This window comes from Hippoglossus stenolepis, chromosome 17 (assembly GCF_022539355.2).
Source record: "Hippoglossus stenolepis isolate QCI-W04-F060 chromosome 17, HSTE1.2, whole genome shotgun sequence".
In the NCBI taxonomy this organism is placed as follows: Eukaryota; Metazoa; Chordata; class Actinopteri; order Pleuronectiformes; family Pleuronectidae; genus Hippoglossus; species Hippoglossus stenolepis.
The window spans coordinates 17,148,588-17,167,463 of record NC_061499.1 but is presented as its reverse complement, the minus strand read 5'-3'; the positions used below and the strand labels follow the sequence as shown (position 1 = coordinate 17,167,463).

General features: G+C 41.0%; 1 protein-coding gene and 1 long non-coding RNA gene across 2 annotated transcripts; one reads left to right on the top strand and one right to left on the bottom strand.

The window, feature by feature from the left end:
• Positions 1-861: 861 nt before the first annotated feature.
• LOC118124408 lies at positions 862-4,643 on the bottom strand. Its single transcript, XR_004698730.2, has 4 exons — positions 4,496-4,643; positions 4,217-4,355; positions 3,742-3,852; positions 862-2,577 (listed from the first exon to the last, which is right to left on the bottom strand). It is a non-coding gene; the product is annotated as an uncharacterized LOC118124408 (long non-coding RNA).
• kpna6 (karyopherin alpha 6 (importin alpha 7)) lies at positions 4,607-18,108 on the top strand. The gene is made up of 14 exons (XM_035182143.2): positions 4,607-4,755; positions 7,168-7,301; positions 7,404-7,496; positions 7,670-7,769; positions 8,195-8,289; positions 9,091-9,222; positions 9,303-9,391; positions 9,499-9,598; positions 10,741-10,904; positions 10,995-11,073; positions 11,187-11,312; positions 11,722-11,849; positions 12,344-12,528; positions 13,116-18,108. The coding sequence occupies exons 1-14, from the start codon at positions 4,752-4,754 to the stop codon at positions 13,301-13,303; spliced, it is 1,617 nt and encodes a 538-aa protein (XP_035038034.1). The 5' UTR covers positions 4,607-4,751; the 3' UTR covers positions 13,304-18,108.
• The last annotated feature ends 768 nt before the right edge of the window (positions 18,109-18,876 follow it).

The following is an 18,876-nucleotide window of genomic DNA, read 5'->3' as shown; positions in this document are numbered from 1 at the left end:
CTCTTACCCCCCCTCCCTCTGTGTCTACCTCTCTCTCAAATGCTTTGGCATTAGCCTGTCGTTGCCACCTCAGCCCACACTGCGCCATCGCTGTGCCGTTTGGCTGGTGAGACATCCAGCCACCAAATATGGAGGTCAGATATAGGTGGGAACATTCATATAAAGAATAATTCAGCTCAAGCAACAAAATCAATGCCATCAAAATATAAATCGGCAAAATCAGTAGTTACCTAACTACATTCAAAAGCACTTACATCGTAATATCTAATTAAACTATTATATATAAACATTCATGACACGATTGGATTATCACTGCTACAATTGGTTGTACTAATGTTGGGTTATTTTGAACAATTATAGTAGGAGATGATTTCACATGTAAAATCATGATGTGTAAAATAACTAGTTATGGTAAAGGTCTAATTTAAATACAATTTATCTACTATTTAGAAAAGGGAATACTCAAGTATTCACATCAGCTAGTGCTCTGTTATTGCTGACCTGTTTTCTCCTCCATTACATTTCATTGTTCCATTTAAGCTGCATATTATGAAACTGAACTGAACTGTGTAGAAAATACTTGTAAAATGTACTGATTTAAATTCTGCCTATGTGACGACAGTGTCATTTACATAACACATCTCATCACATTAAATCAAAAGTCATGAAGTAGGCTAATGCGGAGAAAAATGCAAGAAATCAATTTCAGAGAATGGAAGTAGTTTACTTTTACTTTTAGTCACTTAAATTTTTTATGTGCAGTAATGCATTCGGTACGTTTGAGACAAACTGGTTTGTACAAAGTGTTTGTAAAAATGACGAGAGAAAAGTTTTATTGAATTTTCCACATGGCTACAACAATCAGAGTTGGGGCAAGAAGGCTGAGACACAGTGAATCATAACAAAATGGGGACATAAAGGCATTTTTACTATTTCACTGGGAACGAAAGGCAGTGGAAGCAGTTGAGGGGAAAATGAAAATGAGAATTTCATTCAGAAGAGAGCACGCCTTTGCCAAGCCCTAACAGTCCCCTTATGAAACCACATTTAAATCCACTATATCCAGATTTTTATTTGGATCTACACTAAATTGCACACACTCATAAATATCATTCCCCTAAACATGTCAGATTGTTTTTTTATCAAGATCCATGAATTGTACTCTGAGTTGAAAAATGCCCTGTGTCACAATGTTAATGTGAAAAAACCTTCCTGGATCCGCTCCCTGACCAGAAACTGCACTCGAAATGTAATAGGTTCATTCCTGACATATCCTTCCACTAAATTTCATGGCAATCTGTGCAGTAGTTTTTTTTGTAATGCCGCTTAGAAACAAACTAATAGACAGACAGACAAGCAAGCAGTCAGAAATGAAAACATCACCTCCATGGCAGAGGTAAAATTAGAACTTGTTTTGTCTAGTCCATACGCTTTGTCAGTGGCTTCTTTGAAATGGCCTTGCTTGTCAAATTGCCATTTTCAGAAATTAGCAGACACAGCCATTTCTCCAGAGAGGTATTTTTCACCATGATTGAAGCATTGTAACCACCAGGTAATACCCTGAGTGGTCTGTAGAGTAAGGGGGATTATCAAACCGGGATATAGAGTTAGATTTAAAGTGAGATCCCACTCATCTCAAATGAAAATTGGCTGCCATATATGCTCGGTGACAATGTCACTTTTTGTCTCTTGCTTCCACAATCCACAGCCACAGACTCCTCTTTTATCCCGTGAGGTGAAAATCACACATTAGTATTCAAATGGTTCCCACAAATCTCCCTCACACACGGGGCGGGGATGATCGAATGATCCTCGACGAATATTCTAAAATCACCTACTCAGCATCTCACATATCGGCCCTGCCACCTGGTAGATGTCAGGAAGTGAAAGGGAGACAGTGAGACGGAGAGAGAAAGGAAGGGGGGGGGCAGTCATCAGATAAAAAAAGTAGGGATGGACGGTGCTGAATGGATTTTTAACACTATATTATGAAGACATATCTCCTCTTCTCCATTCACGCCCCACATGCACTGACACACATGCTCTCTCCGCACACTATCCTCCCCATGGCGTTATCTGCCTCCCTCTTTATAACTCGCACACAAAGCGTTCAGCGCAGAGCCGTGCAGATGTTCTCTCTCCCACAGGCGGCCCGAACACACCCTCACATTTCAACAAACTGGCGCTATTAACATACTTTGCTGTAATTGAATTAAGGAGCAGTTTAAACTGGGTATATAATCAAATCCAAACTGCATTTGACACTTCATCACTGAGTTTTTACTCTGCAAACACGCTCAGTGATTATGTATCTTTGTCTTAATGGGCAAAAGTCGACTTATTGTGTGTTCTACCTGCAGAGAGCTGAGCACCATTCGATGTTTAATCATAAATACACAGGAAAGTCAGGGACATGATACAAGCGGGGCAGGCACTTGGCAATGCCAAGCTGGATAAAATATAATCTTCCCACGAATGAAAATGATCAACAGTCACAAAAAGCATCCAGCGTAGAAATGTGTAGATCCTCAGACAGAGATCTTTTAATTGCTTCGATATCCAGTCCCCAAACACAGCCTGTGTGGACGAAAACACAATCAACAAACGCTGTATCTTCTTTTCAGACTCAACTGAACAACTAATTTTGATGAAATTGCACTTAATCAACATCCAGTTTTTTGCTCTCGTCGTGCTGCAGGAGCATTGTTAATTTGCTTGTTGAAAACGCAGTGTGGTCGCTCAGTATTGCTGGCTCAGCACAGACAGGCACCGGCCACTAATGAGGTCATCAGGAGGGGTCTTCCTGTTTGTTAATTTGGATCCCCTTTCTCTTTGCATTACAGCAGCTTGGATTTAGTCGGAAAAAAGGAGGACATGTAGTGCAGGGTCTTTTGTATGTACACAGGGAAGCTGATGGCCAGTGGGAGACGAGTGGTAATCACTCAAACATTTTACTTGGACAAAATTACAAATAAATAGACAAAAATGTAAAAGTAAAAGTACCACATTAACTTTCATCTTGAGAAAAAGTTAATAAGTAGCTGCTTTTAAACATTCGAAGCTTCGCCTCCCGTTCACTTCCGAGCTGTATGAGCGAGGTGGCAAATGAATCATTTGCTTCCTGTAGCTGCTGCAGGAGATGGGGTCTTATGTTACCCCTACCGTCCCCTCTGATTGAATCAATTAATCAATTCCAGTTTATTTATTCATTACTTTTACAAATATAAATATGTTACAATTTCCATTGGGGAGTAGAAAGTACAGATATTTGCTGATACGTGTAGCGGAGTAAATGTGAAAAGTACAACAAAAAAAATCGACTTAAGTTAAGTACAGATGCAAGTAAAATGAATTTAAGTCCAGTAATGAAGTAAATGCACTTTGTTTCATCCCACCACTCGAGACCACAGCAGAAGAAGTGGCCCTTCCCGGTGCACTGTTTAAAACCGCCCTTTCGGTTATGAGCCCTGCTCTGCTCTTATGATTCCATCGTAGAGGCAGCCTTTACTCTGTGGCATTGACTAATGGATAGCCTCTGCTGCTCTGCAAAGTGTAGGCTGCTTGCATGATGTGCTTCAGCAGGCCTAAAAATGAGAAAGGTGAAGAACTCACAAAGGAGGCCGTGTGAAATCAGACAGGACGAGTCCCAGCTACAGCCCCGCGGACTGAATCTGAGAGCATTGGAATGCTCGTGTTGACTGTAGCACAAAATCTGCTCCCTGTGTTTGTGTTACTTGATACCTTTTAGAGAGAGGCTAACCAGCAGGCAGCATCTCCTGATCCATCTGTGCACCAGCACACCTGCCACTGCATGTTGCCCGAGTGAAGCTGGACCCAGGGCCTCTGGATGCGCTGTGAGGGCACGACAGAGCCATGAACAACATTTATTCTTGTCTGCGGAGAAATTATAATCATGGCGAAGTATCTCAGTCGTGCCACGGTTGACTTGACCTCCGCTCTGTCTAATAAGGCAAAGAGCTGCCCTGACAGCAGCCCCCATCACTTCCACTTTGTTTGTACAACATTGCCCCCTATAGTTAGTTTCTGGTGTATCTCCCCAGGTCCCCCTTGATGGGTGCTTTGGGGGGGGGGTCCAAGTCAGAGGACAATGCTGCATCGCAATATATATATTACTATATATTTATATATATATTAGTATATATGGAGTAATTTTCCACTTAATGCTCCCAGCAAATTGACCACAGATGCACCTCACCTGTATAAGCCATGGTACCCTGTTCCATTCGAGGGAAAACACTGGGGGATCCTGGGCCGTTGGTGTAGGCAGAGTCTCAGAACCACAGGGAGATGTGGAGGACCGAGACGGACAGGAACCTGAACCAGAGGGTACCACACTGGAGAGAGGACACAGAGACAACGTCATTGTAAAGACACGTGTCCTCCTGCACTCCTCTGATATCTGTCACTGTATTCCATTAATGAATGGGCTTTGATCAATGTATCTATGTGAGGACTAAATAGATCCAGGCCTAACCTGATCATCCATGGACATATATTTGCGCACGTGAGGGAGATCAGACGCTTCGGTGAAGATTAGTGAACGTGGGGATAATGTTTCGTGGGGCGGCTGCGCCCTCTTGCGGCAGGAAGTTGTCGTTATATTCAGGGTTTCCGTCTCCGGCAGACATATTGCTTACAGGAGCAAATTCTGGAAAAGCCTGAAGAGTGGAAAGGATTTAAAATTGACTCAAATTTCCACGACTCGACCTAAGCGAACTACACAGGATACGATGGGTAAGATGTCCGACGACTCGAGGGTACAGACCCACGCTGTTGTGAGATGGAGCCGTGTCGTCGGGAGGAGAGATTATGAAATCATCCTCTCACTGTTGTTTAGCTAGGTAGCTAACTCGTTAGCTGGGCAGGTCGTTGCTACGTAGTAGTAGCATCATGTGTCTCTGTTTCACTTTAGTGTCCTTTTTTGTATAAACTATCACCAGAGCAGTGTTTGTATCAGGTGGAAATTGAGGTATACTGTCCTAATTCAAACCCGAGAGAGCCAGTGCTATTTGTTAGCTAACTTGAGGGAAACTTGGCTAACAGCTAGCGTTAGCACGACGCTACATCACAATCTATTCATGGTGAGACATACGGGGAGACACCCGATAGCTTAGGTTTAAAGTTGTTGTCTTCTATGTCATAATATTAGCTTGCGTATCAGCAACTGCAGCCTTATATTCACCTGCCACTTCATGTCTTTACAACATAGGTGTGGATGTTGGTAACGTTGGCTTGCTAGTTAGCTAGTGCTAATGCTCCGCTAGTTATTTCCAACGTTGCGAGGCTGTTTGCCCTCCGATGACCTACACGATATAAAATCATGGTTTAAAGTGCTTTAAACCAACACTTATAAGATGACACTGTTATAATTGTATGGACCGGACACAGATTTAAGTGCGCATGGCGGCTAGTGCTAACGTTAGCCTAGCTGCGTTAGCTCTGTCATTTAGCCTCCTCCACACCCGTAGAAGTACAATACAAAGTTAACAAAATCATGCCTGTGTTCTTTATTATTGCTGTTTGGGATATTTTAACCGTCAAGTGGAAATAACCGAGCCAGTACATTCCACACCAACGGATGAATTAAACACTCGCTCGCTTTTATGCGTGTGCAATAACAGAAGCATCTGACAGCCCTATAGAAGCCTGCGTGTACATGTGACACCAGGGGTGCCGGCGTTTTCCAGACTATTCCCTCACATGATTAAGCTCGTCATTTTTTCCACAAGTGTCAAAAACCCTCCTGCTTAAATATACATGTCAAATGGAAATATGTCATGTTTATAAAACAGAGCTGCATCACAAACCTCTGATCATTCTAATTTATTTTCGTAGCAGGAGTCATGTTCCTCCTCCTCCAGCCTCCTCTAGTTGCTTTAATACCGGTAAAGTGTGTTAGAGGTGAACTACTGTTTGGTGGTCATCTTGTCATCGGATCACTAAATCAAAGCTTTGGGTTGGTTCGACACACTCAAACACACGAACTTAGACATTCACTTTCAGATTTATTCGCACATGCAGGCATAGCTTTTGTGTTTTCTGCCACCACTCTACAGCAAAGGGGATTTAATTCCATTCATGATGTTGCAGCCAACATCCGTGACTGAAACGTCTGTGTGAGTAGATACTGTTGCTCCCTTAAACAGACAGGACTCCGTCTATTGTTTGGCAACTTTATTATCCCTGGTGCTGTGTTTTATTTTAGCCGTCCTTTTCACCCAGCAGCCGGACTCAACACATCCATGCAACGTCAACACTGTGTAGCATCTCTGCTGTAAAGGAGCAAAAGTTCAAATATTCCTAGGTCAATGCCGTTAGGGTCTCGTCGGAAGTGCCAGCGTAGACACAGGCCTTCAGCAGGGCTATTTCTATGCCCAAAGAGTCAGTGCAGCAGCTAATCTAGCTAACACTTTACAGTAACAGCAGTATCCAACTGCAACCTGTGCTCGTGTGACCATCCACGCCCTGTGGCTTTACCATCTGGACACATTACACACATGCATAAGCTTTATTATAAGGTTGGTTTCGCTAATGCCCTCAAGCCGTAGCATGCCCTCAATTTGCGCCACTTGTACCGATATTTAACCTCGGAAACCACCGCTGTTGCAATTGCGGCTCTTGGCACAGATGGTTGGCACCGTTCTGTGCTGGTGGCAGTTTTTTAAATTATGTTCCCACCTCTCTTTCTCTCTCTCGTAGCCCCCGGGTGACTCAGGGATCTGCCCAGTGCCCTGTTCTGGTGGCATGACTGCACAAATACTGAGAATGGGCATTTTGTCCTGTGTGGGCACCGCTTTATGCTAACTCTGCAATTTAACTCCACTGAATAAATACATTTGTTCTCTCTGCCAGCTGACTGGTTGATGAATAGCTTAGCTCTGTGTGTTTGTGCGCATGTGTGTATTTTTAGGCTGTGTTGTCTAGTTTCTGTGAGCTTGTTTATACAAGGCCATTTTATATATAGACCTGTGTACATGCTGTTTTATCATCATGACTTATTATTACAGATGTCAAAGAAAACAAATGACAAGTTCACCAGCTCTTCCTAATTTATGGTCTTCTTAACTTCAGCCTGAAAGACATTCTTAACAACTTAGTTTCCTTCTTGTCTTAATTATGATGTTTACCTGTGTCTGTGCCCATCAGAGCCGTCAGCTAGTCCGGCCAAGGATAACTACAGGATGAACCGCTACAAGAACAAAGCACTGAACCCAGAGGAGATGAGGCGCCGGAGAGAGGAAGAGGGCATCCAACTCAGAAAACAGAAACGAGAACAACAGGTAGAACATCAAACCTGTATATCCCATTTATCTCTCTGTTTGATTATATCAGAATGGAATAGAAATAGTCTGGGCTGACAGTGTCTTTGTCGGCTCTAACAGATTTTCAAGAGGAGGAACGTGGACATTCTCAATGAAGAGGAGGCCATGTTTGAGAGTCCACTGGTGGACTCCTACCTCAGCTCTCCAGTAACAGTGAGTGTCTATTGTCCTAATACCAGTCTCATTGACTCACGACCTAGACAAAGAGAGGCCCACGCAGGACCAGTCAAAGGTTTATTTTACATTGGATTTCAGCTTTGCCAATGAGTCTGCAGTGAGTGGGTTCAAGTGTTGAGAGAGAGAGTGTGTGTGTGTGTGTGTTCCAGGAAGGAGTAATTACCAGAGAAATGGTTGAGATGCTTTTCTCAGAGGACCCAGAGCTTCAGCTCGCCACAACACAGAAGTTCAGAAAACTACTTTCCAAAGGTACATACTTTGCAATTACATTAGCTCTATACCACTGGTGACCAGAGCTTGGCCACTACTGCACCTTTGGGGCTGAGGACGATATTGATTCAGGGATTCAATAATTCAGATATCGATCTCTCTGATACTATTCATACATGTGTTGAAATGGGGGAAAAATGGTTTACTTTTCAGCTATGAATTTCACAAACTAGTTTACAACTTGCGGTGAAGACACTGCTCTGATGTGAACTCTGCTAATTGTAAACAGTGTTGTAAAAGCACATTTTTTCCCACATTATGTTCTGTATATTTTTTCGTATTGACACTTACTGGACAACATATGCGCCAGTATCGATACATCTGTGATAGGCCAATATTAGGTCTATTAAACCAGCACCACAGATCAAAATGCTTACATCCAGTTTGATTTTTGTTCATTTCAGAGCCAAATCCACCAATTGATGAAGTTATAAACACACCTGGAGTAGTTGAGAAGTTTGTGGAGTTCCTAAAGAAGAGTGTCAACTGCACATTACAGGTCAGTTTGTACAAACACTCACTGAAACAGTGTGAACACCTTCTGTGTATAGGATTTGTTCAAACTGAACTAAATAGACGTGAAGTAAAAATGTTGTATGTATTAAAACCCCAACCTTAAATAGTTTAATGTCCAATGCTAACATATACAGTACCTTTTTGGGTGTTTTCTTTTTGTAAAAGCTACAACTCTCTCTTTTTCCATCTTGTTTATACCCAGGCCATAAGTTGTATGTTGATGTCGCAAAATGCTGTGAAAACTCCAATAGGACGTTATAATGTGATTAAGATATATACATGTCGACATAATGCGACAAAGATCTAAATACTCCACGTCTTATGTCGATTTTAGATTATTGCGAGTTTCACCCTATTTAGTTTAAAGTAATCAGAAAATGCTGTTTACTTGGCAATGTCTTATTCAATTGGATTATTTTTGCAATATTGATGTAAACTAAGCAACTGGAAGTGTAACCTGCTACATGAGGTGCTGTCCTTCTCAAACATTCATTATATTCATATTCAATATCATATTCATTCCACTTGGTGATACTGAGCTAAGATTGTGCTACTGCATGCCACCACATCTGTAAACAAGTCAAAGCAATGCCTTTCCTCTGCATTAAATAGGTTCCTGATTGACTCGGCATTTTTGTCACGCTGCACAAAAGGAGTAAACTCTTATCATCCAGTGCCTTCATAACTCATTAATGTAAAATGATTCACATGTGAAAGGTTATTTTTGTCTAATAAACGCATGCTAACACTCCATGTTTCTTATTAATATTTGGTGCCACTGCAGTTTGAAGCGGCCTGGGCACTTACCAACATCGCATCAGGCACATCCTTACAGACGAAGACGGTGATTGAGGCCGGAGCAGTGCCAATCTTCATAGAACTACTCAACTCAGATTTTGAGGACGTCCAAGAACAGGTAAATGGTGTGACTGGAATGGTGAGTTACATTGTGTGCCTGTTTTGTCCTGCATTGTTCCAATGTTTCGTTTTCTTCAGGCTGTGTGGGCCTTAGGTAATATTGCCGGGGACAGTGCAGTTTGCAGGGACTATGTGCTGAACTGTAATATCCTTCCACCCCTGTTAATGTGAGTTCAGACTTCTCTTGCCTTATTTCTTCTTTCAGCTTTTCTACCAATAATACATTTCTGATATGATCACTTGTACTGAGATTTGCTTTTCTTTGTCATTTCAGGCTTCTGACCAAATCCACAAGATTGACAATGACTAGGAATGCAGTCTGGGCTCTTTCTAATCTCTGCAGAGGAAAAAACCCTCCCCCTGCTTTTGAAAAGGTACCATTTCACCCCACGACGTAACCATGAAGTGTGATAGCTAACATTGTTGAACCATTTAAAGTTTAAATCAGTTTTCAACTCTCAATTCAGCTGAGTCTCTGACAATATTTACATTGGAGCCTGAGATTGATGACACAGTTAGTGCAGGAAACGTATTGTGACTGCATAATATTTATTTTACGAAGTTTTCTTCTTTGATTAAACGCAATTTAAACACCATCAATCTGTTAACCCATTAAGACCTATGGCATCTAAGGAATTATTCTAAAACCTCAACATAGATTGAAAACAACCTGCTACCTGACATTCAATAAAACCTTTATTTCTCCCTCTGAAGCAGGGAGATTAAGCTCTTAAATGATTTATAGTTCATGTTTCTAGCTGCTTCAGTGGTTGAGAAAATGAAGTCTTACATGCCCTTGTTACAGTGTTGCATCATCCGGCCGGTCAAACTGTTGCTCTAACACTGGCTTTACGTGTCAGAATCCTATTCCCATAATGCATTTCCCCTTCCTGCTGTAAATTTCAGCGACTCAGTCAAGTAAAATATCAAATAGAATGCATCTATGTACGTCCTGTCTGGCTTGTAAGTGAGAAGCACACAGACGTTGCACTCGGTCTTAAAGGGAGAAACAGTCGTGTTACATCTGGTATTAAAGTCTTAAAATAGGCTGGTTAACTCTGGTTGACAGATACAGAGGTGACTGCTATATACTCCTACTGACGCACAGCCAGTCAGGTTGACTGTTTTTATACATCAAACCACTGCAATGTGAATGAGTTTCTTTTTTTAATAACTAAAAAAGTTTCCAAAAAATGATGTACATGTTGACATTTTGCTGGGATTTTCTTGTCTGAATGTCTGCTTGAAACTTAAGTTGAATCTATTTAGTTTATATAATCAATTAATTATGGTGACATGTATGACAGGACTAGAATAATTGTCTGAATCAGTTTATCATTGTCACGCTGTGAAACGCCTTCCTCCCAGTTCATATTTTTGTGACCTTGAAGAAATCAGATGTTGCCCAACCAAACTGCTTTTCCTCTCAACTACCAATCTATTGAAAAGCATATGTGATTCGTAGGTGTTATTCTTATCACTAATAATTCTGCCTGACTATGTCTGTGCTGTATAGGTGTCACCCTGTCTGCCAGTACTGTCCAGGCTTTTATTTAGCAGTGACCCAGACTTGCTGGCAGATGCCTGCTGGGCACTTTCCTACCTCTCAGACGGCCCCAATGATAAGATCCAGGCTGTCATCGACTCCGGCGTCTGCAGGCGTCTTGTAGAACTACTCATGTAAGTCCTGCTGTGCTCTCTGGTATCTCTGTCACCAGGAATAAGGCCTGTAAATACTTAAAATTCTTTAATAATCCCCTCTTTCTGCAGGCACACTGACTATAAGGTGGCCTCCCCTGCCTTGAGAGCTGTAGGAAACATTGTCACTGGAGATGATATCCAAACACAGGTGGGAGTATAGTAAGCAGAGACATGGCTCACATCGTCTGAAGACAAAAACAATTTAACACATGAACAATGCATTTTCATAAATAGTTTGTAATGTTTTTACCCTCTGTGTAGGTGGTGTTGAACTGCTCAGCCCTGCCCTGTCTGCTGCACCTTCTCAGCAGTGCAAAGGAGTCTATTCGCAAAGAGGCATGCTGGACCATCTCGAACATTACCGCAGGAAACAGAGCGCAGATACAGGTGATGCATTAACACAAAGCTTAGAACTGAAATGGGAACAACCTGCAAGTAAGAAATCCTGATCACGAGTCCAATCGGAAATCTTGATATTATTCCACATCATAAAATTGCAAGTGGTCTCAGACATTTGAACTCTATTGTTAGTCGACCAGGAAACCTATGTGATTATATTTGTGAAGAAAAGACAGTCTTTTATTCTGTTCAATTATTAACATATCTCTAAAGACGAAATACTAATAATAATTGGATTTGAGATTTGTTTTAGATAGATACAGTTTATAGAGACTGATGGGGCCATCTATCCATTCATCGGATCCCAATTTCCTTGTGTGAAGCTCGAAAAGGGAGAAATGTTAAAGTATGCTTTCTGCTACTTCCCCCTCACTTCTTATCTTGTTCTGCCTCACAGACGGTAATTGATGCCAACATCTTCCCAGTGCTTATCGACATTCTACAGAAAGCCGAGTTCAGAACCAGGAAAGAGGCGGCATGGGCCATCACCAACGCCACCTCTGGAGGAACACCAGAGCAGATCAGGTCAGCTTTACAGTAAATACACAACTGTGCATGACAGTATCTCCTAATGACAGTGTTGATTTGGACAACACAGTTTCTAGCTCATGTCTTTGCTAAGTTAATATGTCAGTACCAGATCTGTTGGATTAACTCCATGACCTAGTCAGGAGAAGGTGTTTCATGGTCAAGATATCGTGTGTACGTTGACAAAGGCTTTTAAAGAACATGTATAATCCTAAACCTGATCTCACATTTGACCTGTGTTTTTATATCTATCCCTATATTAGCACACATCTTTCACCCACAGCTACAACATATTTTGGCTGGTTGTAAAGCAGGAGCTAGTAGAATTAACCTCCTTGTGTTTGTCTGCCTCGTCCAGACAGTTCTTGACAGATCCTCAGTTATGGTCTTGAATAATGGCCAGATGTGTCTTTTGCAGAACATTATGATGACAGTGAAATTGTCACACCATTGTCAACACTTAAGTCGTTAATGCATCTGTTCACATTCAGGTACCTGGTGAACCTGGGCTGCATTAAGCCGCTGTGTGATCTGCTGACAGTGATGGACTCCAAGATCGTTCAGGTGGCTCTCAACGGGCTGGAGAACATCCTGAGGCTGGGAGAGCAAGAAGCCAAGCAGGAGAGCAGCGGCACTGGAGTCAACCCTTACTGCAGCCTCATTGAAGAAGCCTACGGTATTGTCCACGAATCACATCCAAACACATGTACAGGGGAAATTCATACGATATGGATGGATTATGTATACTGTTTATAGTACAACAGAATTGGAAATAAAGCAGCTGTTCATAGAGATCATATGATATTTCCTGGTACCTGAGGGTTGTTTTGGCCTGCAGCGTGAATGGCCACCTTGAGCAGTGAGGATTAAGCAAGAGAGAGATAACTAGAAAACTACAGCCCTTCACCTTCTGTTTTACTTAAACTTATTGACATGATATAACTCTAACCGGCTGCCTGGTTTTACTATACATGTCGCAGCCATTTTCACCTGTAATAACATGCAATTGCTAAAATGGTTCAAGAATTACTAATGATTGAAGATATTTTATAGTTTCAGAATTGCCTTTCAGTCACAAACTATTTCAAATTTAATTTACTTATTAGTTCTTACTTGCAATTGTGCTAAATTAGCTTTTGATTGAGACATTTTGATATATTTGCCTGTTCTCGAGCTGATATTTTTGTTTGTTGATTTAAGAATTACGTTTTTCATGATAACTTTGCATTCATACGTTTGAATTAACATTATTCAACTTCGCAGGTCTGGACAAGATCGAGTTCCTTCAGAGTCACGACAACCAGGAGATCTACCAGAAGGCCTTTGACCTGATTGAGCACTATTTCGGGGTGGAGGACGAGGACAGCAGTCTTGCCCCTCAGGTGGACGAGGCCAACCAGCAGTTCCTTTTCCCCCAGCAGGAGGCCCCCATGGAGGGCTTTCAGCTATAAATCTCCTCTAAAATACACCTTATACCCCCTCCATGCCTCTCTGTCTCATTGAGGACCCATAGATTGAGTTTTACCTCCAAGCCTCCTTCCCTGATCTGTCACTACCCGCCTCCACCTCCACTGTCCCCTCACACACACACCCCTGCCCCTTGGAGGAAAACTAATACCGTCTCGCTCGCCAGCCTAGAAATGTCCCCCACTCATCAAGCAGCGGACTGACTTCTTCTCGCAGGGTAGACTCGCTTGTTTCCCGACCAATTGGGGAAGCACACCATTCAAGCTCCATTACACTTAGATGAGGAAGCGATCACCTCATTGCCTAAAGTGTGAGTCTGCCCTGGCTTAAAGCGCACACGCAGAAATCTTCCTGCCATCTGATAGCTCTTAGATTATCTCATTGGCAGCAACAATGGCTTGTTGATTCATATCTTTATATACAATAAAAATAAAAAAAAATCAATGGGACATTACTATTTTCAGGACGACCCATGTATCCTCATGCAAAGTCTGCAAACTGGGGGTGCATGAGGTGAAATACGCCCAGCTAATGATGTCAGTCTGACTTAGTGCAATTCAAAAAGTACTTGTAACATTATCCCTTTTCAGTTTAATGATTCATTATTTTTTCCCCAACCCTTATTTATGTGCTCCTTATTAGTGCTTGTGATTCTTTTTCCTTAGACTGGTCTCTGCATATCTGCAAATGGGAAAAGGAATCATATCTGTATGGGAGTGGGTGGTTTTTTTTCTTTTTATGGGAGGTGGGGTTTGTCCACCCCAAATTAAGGGCTGTCTACTGCCCTGAGACTGATGCCCAAGCTAAAAGATGTGTGGGGGTGGGGGTTCCTCACTCATTTATCAACTTTTCTTCAAATGGGACAAATTTCTGGGGGTTTTGGTTTGAGGTGGGGGAAAAAAATTTAAGAATTTAGAAATATCTATCTCTAGGGAGGGCTCTGAAGAAGATATTGGATTTGGAATCGGGTTATTTCTTAAGATGATATGTTTAAAAAAAAGAAAATCCAGGTTTCGAGGGTGGTATAGTTAGAGATCCGATGTTCGTTGTGTGCTGTGTTATTAATAACAATACATTTGAATTATGAAGTGATTTAACTATTAATCAAGGCATAGCTGGGGTGTCAGGGGGATGAGCCAGCGGCAACAGCAGCAGCAGCAGCAAAACAAACTTATTTTTATATTTAAAAAATTCAACGGATTACAGATGTTTGAAGTAGAGTGACAGAGATGTCACAGAAATTTAAGAGGACATGTATTTAGTCTTTACTCTCTGACTCTGTTGAAGCCCCAGCGTGAAGTGGCGGCTGCTCGTCGGCTTGGCTCCGTGCTCCCCCTCCCTTCCCAGTCGTATGTGGTAGGGTTTTTGCATGGTGTTATATTACCCTGCCTACAGTCACTGAGTATCCCTGGCCAAACACCGACAGTTGGCACAGAGAGTTGAAGAACAGTGAGAACAAACACTGTGAGACATTGCTGTACACTGCTTAGCGTTCCTCGTCGACGGCGTTTGCAACTAAAAAGTGGGAACTGGTCCACAACTAATTGGTTTGGTGGTGTTAATAGTGATAGTGTAGTGAAGGTGGTGGAGTTTCTCATAGCGGTAGAGTCGATATGTAACCTATGGCATTCTATATCACCATATTTTTGAGGAATAGGAATGACAACTGATAAGATAATGATTTTTGCATGGGTCCTTTGTGATATGTATACGGTGTTGATGTAAATAGCCTATCCTCTGCCTGGCTAGGAAAGTCTATGCCGCTTCTTTGTCCCATCATGGGTGTAACAACAAGCAAAGTTTGGCTGGGGATATATCTCAGATCAGTGACGAGCCTAACTGCAACAAAAAACGAATTCAAGTATATCTATATATTTGAATTTTGATGTATTTGCATTATATATATACATATATATTTGCGCACACTTCATGTACACTTGCATACAACACCAGCAGACACTGTACACACATCTCACACAGATGAGTGGCTAGGAGCAAGGAAAATTGTTTCCATAAGGATTTTTTTTTTTCTTTTATGTTGAATTTTCTCCAAAGTGTGAGATCTGCCATTTTGGCTTTTTTTGTTTCAGAGCACACAGCATTTTCTTTATGTGTAAAAAGAAGTTTCCGTTGGTTTCCGTTTTAATTTAAATTTGAGATTGTTTTCAGTTTTAATCGAGACAACGAAGAGACAGGTTTCGGTGCACACACGCTGTGAAGCCTCATGGAAACTCTTGAGTTGTTTCTAGCCACACGACTAATGATGGTTTAAATCAGTCCTGTAAACTCTGACCTGAGATCAGCGCTGCCTCTGACAGAAGCCGATCTCGGGTCAGAGTTTTAGGCTTTGTGGATGGAGCAGAACTGTGATTGTGTGATGTTTGACTGACAGGCACTGTGTGAGGAAGAGGTAGATTAACTCTTTGACTATGTCCCCATCAGAGTCTGGGAGCCTCTGTTCTGTGGATCACAGGAGAAACTTTATCATGGAGCTATCTACACACTTACTTAATGATCTCTTCTGTTCCAAAGGATGTTCCACTTCCTTGGTAGAGCCTCTTTTTTTAGATGCACCGACTTATCTTTTCCCTTTAGTTTGTTTCGGTATTACATTTTTACAATTTCCCTTGTCAATGCAGATTATCATAGTGTCATAGTGCTGCTGTTACCCACAGTGGTTCATTGACAGACGATCATACATTTGAGTGTCCGTTTTGGCTCTGTGAGTGAAAATGTGGTCCACAGAACATGTGAGCTCCCAGCAGACAGAAGAGGTCAAATCATGTAAAATTGAGCATCAAGAACATACCTCTACATGAAGGATATGTGGAGCAGCATTGATAACTGAAGTCTTCGATTTAATGGACAATTTTGTGCTCCTCTTACGAATAACGCCAGAATCGAGATGTTTAAAAAAAATCAGTGCATCAATCAGGAAAAATATTATATATTTCTGAAAAATGAAAATGCACTCCTATTCACAAAAGTGCCAACCTGACCAACAAAGACTGGAGGTTCTTATGTATCTGTCTTTGACTTATAGATTTATTTTCCTTTATATCTTTTATTTACTTGAATGTGCACACGTTTTGTGCAAAACATTGCTGCTCTATTTTTCCTTATCTTTAAAGTTACATTATTAGCCATTGTTTCTTTGGAAAGGTGGCATTCTTTACTGTGGGCACCTAAAAAAACAAAAAAAAGGAATAAAGGAAGTGTAAATGTCAAGGCGAGGGGGGGCGAGGACTTGAGAAACTGCATAACACTGGTCTTTCCAGCGACTTGTCCGTTGGTGTGATGGTTCCCATGCTAAACGTCTTTAAAAGATTTTCACTGTGCAAAGCGACGCTGCAAATGTTTTTGGAATTGATTCATTAATTTCCTGTGGTGGAATCAGCAGAGAATAATGTTTAGCTCATCTTTAGGTGGCCGCCTGCAGCCAGTCCCTCTTTGTGCTCAAAGTCTGCGCTGACAGAAATATTGTAGAACTTCAATGTGGCCCATGATACAAATTATGAAAACAAAAGCGACTATCACAGCAGACAAATGCAGGTACTGCCCTCATTGTCAAACTTAGTTTAACAAAGTCTTGTCCCCCTGAAGGCTGGTTTAAATTATTGACTTGCTGTTTTTGTTTTCAGTAGTTGATGTGATTGGCTTGTGTTGACCCAGTCAGTCTGACTGAGAGATTGCTCCAGGCCATTGAAAACGTGCTTCTTTTCATTAGAAGCCGCATGAGCTCAGTCCCACTTTTCTCGCTTTTCTTTTTCTCTCAAGTTCAAGTACTGTTTAGGGAGCCAGAAAATTCTGCAACAAATAATCCAGACGACTGCAATAATTATTGTCTGCGAATCCGGCGCCCCAGAGGCAAAGATCCACCTACAAACTGCTCACACAGGTGACACTCCTTCCATTGGGTGGAGCTAAAAGAGGTGACTACTTGACATTTTTCTAAGATAAAATCTGGGATTCAGAAATTGTGCAGTGATTTACATTAAAAAGTATTATAAGTTAAACTATATGTATGTTCTGATACATTGACAGGGATTCAGATGCAATTCTAATCACTTCTGAGAAGTGGAGGACAAAAAAAAGTCTCATTAGAACATTTCACAGGAGAGAAAAAAATAGGAAGTGAGGATACAAGCCTTTCTGCGTTACTTGATCTTTTTCTTGATCAGGATATTCTGGGCTATATTTTTGAATAATTGTGTTTAGAGTAAAAGTTTTGTCCTTGTCGGGCTGCATGATCAGGAACCTTGTTGTCTATGGGGGATTGAACAGACATCACTAAATATCTCAAACCTGACTTGTCTTCCGTCCTAGAAGGTGTTCATGTCTACATTAAAATCTAAAGCCATGCTTGGCTTGTTCAAGTAATGTCTACGCTACAAATGTTTACAATGCTGCATGTTTGTTTAAAAAAAAAAAGAAGAAAAAAATACTTTTCATATGCCATCACTGACCAGTCCTGGTGTAGCCTCGGCTCTGGTCCTCTCATTTCTTTTACATGTATTTATTTTCTCTTTTCTTGTTTATGATTTTTCATTTTGCTCAAAATTACCCATCTTATACTGTGACTTGACTTGACTTTACCGACGGTATGAATGAGTGACGAGAAACTAATACACTTCAGCTTAACATGACACACAAACATGAACATGGAAAAAAGAATACATACAGGAAACGGCAACAATATAAAAAAAAATGTAAAGAAAATATATTGAATTTAAAATTGTTCAGTGGAAATACTGTGCAAAACAAATAAAGTTATGTTTCAACCCTTTAATACATGTTTCCTCTTTCATTACAGACATGGTTGTGATTTTGTGTGAACCTTAGGGTTAAAACAGCCTCACTCTGGAGAGGAAAATACTTTCATATATAAATGTAGATTTAGCTTTTAAAAATGAGCAAGTGGCTAAATATACACATTCATTCTTTACATGTCCAAGTCTGAATCCTTTATGGAAAGAGGTGGAGAAAACCTTTAAGGTATATATATTCAATTTAAAGGAACCTTTTAAAATTAGAAGGTTTTTGGGGGCATGAACCTGCTTGGTAAGATGGAATCAGCAGACATGCATGTTTTCAATATGCTGAGAGTGACAAGGACATGGAAACAGCCAAACCCACCAAAACTTACTTCATGGCTATCAACAATAGAAGACGTTTTGGATATGGAGAAATTAACTTAGTTTTTTGTTATTTTTACTTCTAGAATGTAAAAAATATATATTTTTCTTAATGTAAGGTTCAACAATATGTAGCCCTAATATTTAATCGGACTGTTCCTGACTATTTGTATTGATTCAGTTGTGTTTATTTCATGGGGAAACAATTTTTATTAGTTTACAAAAATAGGAAATATTGGACAATCACTGTCCATGAATTTAAAGGTCAGTCTGTCAATGCACATGTTTTTCTGGATGTTCTAATGGAGTTTTTTCAAACTTCCACCTCATAATAAATTTCAGCGGCATGTGGTTGAAATACGTATTTCTTGTTGTTTCACATAAGACTAAGTGAGAGGAAGTGGAAAAACAAGAGTAACTCG

Coding starts and splice junctions, on each gene's coding strand:
- kpna6 (XM_035182143.2), top strand. Junction 9,599..10,740: donor CTCCCCCTGCTTTTGAAAAG/GTACCATTTCAC, acceptor TGTGCTGTATAG/GTGTCACCCTGTCTGCCAGT. Junction 11,850..12,343: donor GGAACACCAGAGCAGATCAG/GTCAGCTTTACA, acceptor GTTCACATTCAG/GTACCTGGTGAACCTGGGCT.